The sequence below is a fragment of the Propithecus coquereli genome, unplaced genomic scaffold (assembly GCF_000956105.1).
Source record: "Propithecus coquereli isolate 6110/MARCELLA unplaced genomic scaffold, Pcoq_1.0 Scaffold75, whole genome shotgun sequence".
Taxonomy (NCBI): domain Eukaryota; kingdom Metazoa; phylum Chordata; class Mammalia; order Primates; family Indriidae; genus Propithecus; species Propithecus coquereli.
In genome coordinates, this window is record NW_012153618.1 from 669712 (window position 1) to 677952 (window position 8241).

General features: G+C 37.2%; 1 protein-coding gene across 1 annotated transcript in view; it reads right to left on the bottom strand.

Annotated features, from left to right (window-relative positions):
• GALNTL5 (polypeptide N-acetylgalactosaminyltransferase-like 5) overlaps nt 1-8241 on the bottom strand; it is a 60651-nt gene that overhangs the window by 29438 nt on the left and 22972 nt on the right. Inside the window, exon 2 of the mRNA XM_012662094.1 lies at nt 7199-7319. Within this exon, the coding sequence (XP_012517548.1) occupies nt 7199-7319 (121 nt within the window). The remainder of the gene's footprint in view (nt 1-7198; nt 7320-8241) is intronic.

Genomic DNA, 8241 nt, shown 5'->3' on the forward strand with positions numbered 1-8241 from the left:
GCTGAATTCCAGTAATATTAGTTACTAACTGTTAATTACAGTTTGGATTGCTATATTATTTGGTTGTATTTTGTAATATTTTGGTTGTAAATTTCAGAAACCTACTAGAGCTAACTTAAACAAAAGAAAGGGAGGTATATTGTAAGGTGACCCAAATGTCTCACAGGACCTTGTTACAGGAATGCAGCCGGAGCCTCAAAGAGCTATTGGAACCAGGTGCTTGAGTGACATCTGGACACTCTCTGCATCTCTGCTCTTATCTTTACATCCGAGAATGATATAATGATAATAATAATAGCAACATCAACCTACCTCACAGGGGTGTGAGGGTTCAATGAATCAGCATGTGTGTGATGCTCAGAACAGGGCCTGGCATATAGAAGTATTAATATACAAGGCTCACTATGATTATTATTCTTTCTCTGCAACTGGGCTCGTTTCCACTTCTTTATCTCCACAGAATGGTAAATGTGCTTGATATCAGCATAGCTTATAGTCCAGCACCCAGGGAGAAACTGATAGGATTTTCTCTTTCTCAAGACCAAAAATTTACAGGAAAAAATTCATTGGCCCAGCCTGGTCCAGGTGCCCATCCCTGGGCTCAGCAACTGGGGCCAAAAGTAGGATCAAAATATAAAATCATTGTTCCCACTGCAATCATGTGAAAAGGGGAGCGTTTCCTGGAAAGCGCTAGGAAAGGAGTGCAGGGAAGGCAATCCTGCAGGAATCCTGGACAATGCCTTCAGGATATGCACGAGTTGAAGTCATTGTGAAAGGAGAGGGCCTTGTCCTGCTCAACGTCTTTATCCAAGACTAGATGAAGATACAGAAGGCATGCCTACTAAGTGGAAGCTGACTGTGTGAGATACAGAACCAGGAAAAGACCAGAATGGGAGTGAGGGGTACACGTGATATCCTGCACACGGGTCTGCAACATTCAGCGGGAACATATGGCTGTGCAGAAACATGGAAAAGTGATTGAAAGGCTCAGATTCCAGTAAGATCATTGAGTTATGAGAAAGGAAGTAGTAGAGGGAGAGAGAATATGATGGTGCTAGGCTGAATTAATGGAAGGATAACACCAAGAATGAGAGAGGTAGGGGTGGTTCAGGGTGACTTGTGCTGCTTTAAACACATCTTTGATATTCAGTCCTGGGTGTATTGTTTTAAGAAACCTAGAAATAAGTGGAGTCCCTTCTCTCTGATGAAGGTGGCAGAGCCTAAAACCATGCCACATGAGGACTCTTCAGACCTCTGAGAGAGCCTGGTTGTGTGGGATTTTCTAACTTCATCAATAAATGTTGCTGTGGTATTTCTATCTAGAAAAACTTTTCCGACTTAAATGAGCTATTTTTAAGGATAAAAATAATGTGGACGAGGCCTGGGTTTGGTCATCCTCAGTGAGCCAATCTATTCTTTTCTGATCATATAAATTAACAATAGTATAATACGAAGCAGGACTGTTATGGGTTGAATGGCATCCTCCAAAATTCGTACAGTGAAGTCCTAAGCCCCAGTACCTCAGAATGTGACCTTATTTTAAGACAGGGTCTTTAAAGAGGTAATCAAGTTAAAATGAGGTCATTAGGGTGGGCCCTAGTCCAGTATGACTGGTGTCCTTATAAAAGGGGGAACTTTGGACACAGAGACACATTCGCACAGAGGGAAGGTGATCTGAAGTGACACAGGGAGCAGACGGCCATCTACGAGCCAAGGAGAGAGTCTGGAACAGATCCTTCCTTTACAGCCCTTGGAAGGAATCAATCCTGCCAACACCTTCATTTCAGGCTTCTGGTCTCCAAAACTATGAGAGAATAAATTTTTGTTGTTTAAGCCACAAAGTTTATGATACTTTGTTATAGCAGCCCTATCAAACCAATATAAGGATATAAAACTTTAACATGCATAAATATCACCTGGGGTCTTGCTAGATGCATATTTTAATTGAATAGCTCTGGGGTGGGGCCCGGGGGTTCTATGTGGCTAACAAGCTCCCAGGGGCTGCTGGTCCTCAGGCCACACTGAGTGAGAAGGGCAATCATTTACAATGGGCAGGGGCACCATTACAATGACAACCTTCATATTGTTTTCCATGTGGCTATACTAACTTAAATTCCCACCGTGTACAAGTGTTCCCCTTTCTCCACATCCTTGTCGGCATCTAGTGCTTGGTAGCATGATAGGGTGATTATAGGTAACAATAATTTATTGTATAGTTTAAAATAATTAAAGGAGTGTATTTGGAATGTTCCCAGCACAAAGAAATAATAAATGTTTGAGGTGATGGATATCCCAATGACCCTGATTTGATCATTACACATCGTATTATATCTTTGTATCAAAAATAGCCTAAATACCCCACAAATATGTATAACTGTTATGTACCCATAAAAATTAAAAATAAAAAACTAAAAAGAGGGGGGCAAGGGCAACATACATAACCTAAACATCTGTACCCCCATAATATGCTGAAATAAAAAAAAACTAAAAGAAGTCTCAAATAAATAAAATCATAAATTAAAGAGACATAACAATTGATACCACAGAAATACAAAGGATCATAAAATACTAGAAACAATTATATGCTGACAAATTAGATAACCTAGAAGAAATAGGTAAATTTCTAGAAACATACAACCTACCAAGACTGAATCATTAAGAAACTGAAAATACGAAGAGACCAATAATGAGTAGGGAGATTGAATCAGTAATAAACATACCCCATCAAAAAGAAAAGCCCAGGACTGGATGACTTCACTGCTGAATTCTATCAAAAATTTAAAGAACTCATATGAATTCTCCTCAAACTTTTCCAAAAAATTGAAGAGGAGAGAATACTTTCAAACTCATTTTATGAGGCCAGCATTACCCTGATACAAAAACCAGACAAGGACACTACAAGAGAAGAAAATTATAGGCCAATATCTTTGAGGAATACAGATGCAAAAATCCTCAAGAAAATACTAACAAACCAAATTCAACAACACATTAAAAAGATCATTCACCATGACCAAGTAGAATTTTTCCCCAGGATGCAAGAATGATTCAACATGACCAGATCAATAAATATGGAACACCACACTCTGAGAATGAAGGACAAAAACCACATCATTGGCCGGGCGCGGTGGCTCATGTCTGTAATCCTAGCACTCTGGGAGGCCGAGCCGGGTGGATCGTTTGAGCTCAGGAGTTCGAGACCAGCCTGAGCAAGAACAAGACCTTGTCTCTACTAAAAATATAGAAAGAAATTAGCTGGAAACTAAAAATATATAGAAAAAAAATTAGCCGGGCATGGTGGCACATGCCTGTAGTCCCACTTACTTGGGAGGCTGAGGCAGTAGGATTGCTTGAGCCCAGGAGTTTGAGGTTGCTGTGAGCTAGGCTGACACCACAGCACTCTAGCCTGGGCAACAAAGTGAGACTCTGTCTCAAAAAAAAGAGAAAAAAAAAAACCACATCATCGTCTCAATAGATGCAGAAAAAGGATTTGACAAAATTCAATATCATTTTGTGATTAAAAACCCTCAACAAATTAGGTATAAAAGGAATGTACCGCAACACAATCAAGGCCGTATATGACAAATCCACAGCTAACATCATGATCAATGGCAAAAAGTTGAAAACTTTTCCTCTAAGAAAAGGAACAAGACAAGGATACCTATTCTTGCCACTTCTGTTGGACATAATACTGAAATTCCTAGCCAGAGCAATTAGGTAAGAGAAAAAAATAAAAGGTATTCAAATCAGAAAGGAATAAGTTGTCTCTGTTTCCAGATGACATGATCTTATATATAGAAAACCCTATACACTCCACAAAAAACTGTTAGAACTAATAAACAAATCTGGTTATGTTGTAGGATATAAAGCCAACATAAAAAGTCAGTTTTTCTATACATTAACAACAAACTATCAAAAAAAAAATCAAGAAAAAAAACAATCCCATTAACAATAGCTTAAAAAAAAAAAACCCTTAGGAAAAAATTTAAACAAGGAGGTAAAAGATCTGTACACTGACAACTATAAAACATTGATGAAAGGAATTGAAGAAGACACAAATGAAAAGATACCACATGTTCACAGATTAGAAGATTTAATATTGTTTAAATGTCCATACTACCCAAAGTGATCTACAGATTCAATGTAATTTCTATCAAAATTCCAATATCATTCTTCAAAGACATAGAAAACACAATCCAAAAAATTCATATAGAACCACAAAAGACCCTAAATAGCCAAAGCAACCTTGAGCAAAATGAACAAAGCAAAAGGCATCACACCACCTGATTTCAAAATCTGCTACAAACCTATAGTATTAATAGTAACCAAAATAGCAAGTACTGTCAATGCTGTGCATGGAAACAAAAAGAAAAAACATTTTTTAAAAATCCCAGCATAGTACTGGCATAAAAACAGGTACATAGACCAATGGAACAGAATAGAGAGGCCAGAAATAAATCCATGCATTTATGGTCAATTGATTTTCAATGCCAAGAACATATTACGGGGAAATGACAGTCTCTTCAACAAATGGTACTGGGAGAACTGGATATCCACATGCATAAGAATGAAATTAGACCCTCATCTTACAGCATATATAAAAATCACTCAAAATGGATTACAAACTTAAACATAAGACTTGAAACTGTAAAACTATTAGAAGAACACATGGGGGAAAACTCCATGACATTGGTCTGGGCAACGATTTTTTTGATATGACCCCAAAAGCACAGGGAATAAAAACAAAAATAGACAAATGGGATTTCATCAAATAAAAAGCTTCTGCACAGCAAAGGAAACAATCAACAGAGTGAAAAGACAACCTACGAAATGGGAGAAAATATTTGCAAACCATACATCTGACAAAAGGTTAATACCCAAAATATACAAGGAACTCAAACAACTCAATAGTAAGAAAACAAATAACCTGATCAAAAAATCAGCAAAGGACCTGAACAGACATTTTTCAAAAGAAGACATACAAATGGCCAATAGGTACATGAAAAAATGATCACCATCACTAATCATCAGGGAAATGCAAATTAAAACAATGACATACCACCTCACACCTGTTAGAATGGCTATTATCAAAAAGACAAAAGATAACAAGTATTGTCAAGGATGCAGAGAAAAGGGAATCCTTGCACACTGTTGGTGGGAATATAATTAACACAGCCATTATGAAAAACAGTATGACCCAGCAATCCCACTTCTAGGTATATATCCACAGGATATGAACTCAGTATGTTGAAGGGATATCTGCACTCTCATGTTCATTGCAGCATTTTTCACAATAGCCAATATACAGAATCAACCTACGTGTCCATCGATGGCTGAGGGATAAAGAAAATGTAGTACATGTACACAATGAAATACTATTCAGCCTTAAAAAAAGAAGGAAATCTTGTCATTTGCAACAACATGGGTGAACTTGAAGGACATTATGTTAAGTGAAATAAGCCAGGCACAGAAAGACAGATACCACATGATCCCACTCATTGTGAAACCTAAAATAACAATATAGCATATACTTGAAAATTGCTAAGAGAATAGATTTTAAGTGCTCTTAGCACAAAAAATGGTAAGTATGTGAGGTAATGCATATGTTAATTAGCTTGATTTAGCCATTCCACAATGTATACATATACTAAAACATCATGTTGTATATCATAAATATATACGATTTTAATTTTTGATTAAAAAATAAAAACTAAATTAAAAAACAAAGGCAATCCTGAAATGGAAATTCCATTTAATGAAATAATATGGTTACTATGACAATGGCTGAAAATCTGCTTGACCCAAGACAGTAGTAGCTACACTTAGCAGTTAAAATGTATTATAAACATAATAGTGTTCTTTGTACAGAATTAAATTTCCAATTAAACTAGTTAATATTTTTAATATTAAACAGCCAAGTCTACTTCCCTTTTTGGACAAATATCTCTAAACTTTCTGTTTTTCCTAACAAATAATCATGTGTTGTGGGGAACGGAAACAAAGGCAGCCACACTATTTTAGAAAATGAGACTTAGAGGGAAGAAATTGTGGCACATAGAGAAATTCATAACCTGAAGGCATTCAAAAATATTGACCTTCCTTTGTGGCAGTTAAATATTCAGTTGAGTAAAACATTGTCCTCTAAATGAAATTCATGTCATGTTGTATGGTTTGAGTAAATTTAAATTTTTTCTTCTGTTATGATCCAGATAGATCATGTGTAATTATGTACAATCACTACATCTCTTGAGTGTGCTATATCATGAGTGATATTTGCAGCTTCAAATGTTCGTGTTGCACACAAATTGCAATGAAGCAAAGTGCCCCACTTGCTCCTGTTTCCTGGAACTTGGCCTTTGTCTATTTCAGTGGAAGATATCTGTATTCCTTAAGTACTTCTCTTTTGGTTAAAGCAGAATATCATCCCTTTTTACCTGAAACCATCAGAACCTAACAGATATTGAAAAGGCATTAACACATACATGCTGTGACATGGATGAGCCTTGAGGACCTTATGCTGCGTGAAATAAATAAGCCAGCTGTGAAAAAGACAAATACTGTATGATTCTACTTACATGAGATACCTAGAGTTGTCAAATTCATGGAGACCCAGAGTAGAACGGTGGTTGTCAGGACTGGGAGGAGGAGGAGATGGGAAGTTGTTTAATGGAAGCCGGGCCTCCGTTTGGGGTGACGAAAAAGTGCTGGGGATGGAGGGTATTGACGCTTGTACAACAATGTGAATGTACTTAATATCACTAAGTGGTACATTTAAAAGTGGCTAAAATGGTAACTTTTATGTTATATGTATTTTACCACAAATTTTTAAAAGATGCATTAACACAAATGATTGAAGGAACAATTTCAAAAAAGCAGACTTTGAAGGAAAAAATAGGTATCTGTCCAAGGCATTTTATATCAGGAATGAATCCCCTTTTGGCCAGAACCCCTTCTTGGTGATTTAATGAAAAGATCTGTGCGTGACTCAATTCTCGGAGCCCTCCAGAGCACACTCCGTGCCAATGGAGAAGATATTCTCTACACTATGAGCACTGGAATCTTGAAATGTCATCTTGACATTATCTGACTTCAAGCTCTAAAAATAAGAATCTGTATTATAAGACTCCTAATTTGCTAAAATTAAAATCTGGTTAGTAACTTGTTTTTTAAATACATATCTATATAGGTAGAAGGAACATACATTTTATGCCTGGTATCTGGTACATCTCTCTCAAAGCCCACACTTCTACTGATAATGGTATTAAATCCATATTTTGAAAATCCATCAAGAAATTCTGGGTCCGTATAGTTAAAATCCTTATCTGAAAGAAAAGGTTATTAGAGTAACGTAAGTAAAGGCTTACTGATGTCACCTTGATGCAGAACAACAGGAACAACTCTATCCTGAATTCACACCTTTCATATCAGACGAGTTATGTTCTTGGAATCTAAACTACCCCCAGATGGCAAGGTTAAAGGTGGGAACACAAAGTATTACACACATCAAAGCAGATTTTTTAACAAACTATGAACAACTGGCTACTCTTCAGTCACTCAGTCTTCCATGGAAGGAAGCTGCTCAGCCACAGTGTGACATTCACAACCGTAGTGTGAAATTGTAGTCACAGCATGATTTAGGGAAGGGGCAAGAACGAGAGCTGAAATTCCTCTCCCGAAATTCCATTAGCAAGAATAAAACAAGTTGACAGAGGACAACCCAAATCAGTCATAACAATAAATGAAGTTGGGGCAAATTCACTAATAAAAGATCAAATCTTTAGGTGGGACTAAAAAACAAAATGTAGTCATAAGAGATAAACAAAATAAGCTAAAATGGTTAAAAGCAACAGAACAAAGAATACAGGAGTCAAAATATCTTTTAAAAAAGTATATAATTCACTGGAAGGAGCATAAAGTCACTTTAGACTAAGAGATATGAGTCAAAACAGAGACTTAACAGTGCTGAGCTTGTACTCAGTGACATCAAAAAGCTGCAACTAAATGCCCAAGGAGTGCTTCCCAGAATTAACATAAAAGGCTGCTCGATGAAGACAGAGCAGCCCATTCCTTACAGATCCTCTCCCTTACAGCTGAAAAGTCCTGGGCATAACAGTTAAACATAGGAGGGCTCTGAAAGATGGTGGTCGCCTAAGGACCTCAGGGCTTGATGAAGGACATGGTGAGCTCTGCAGATTTTCTTATTGCCTCCCATAACTCCCAGACAGGGGGCGTGGAAGCCTCCAA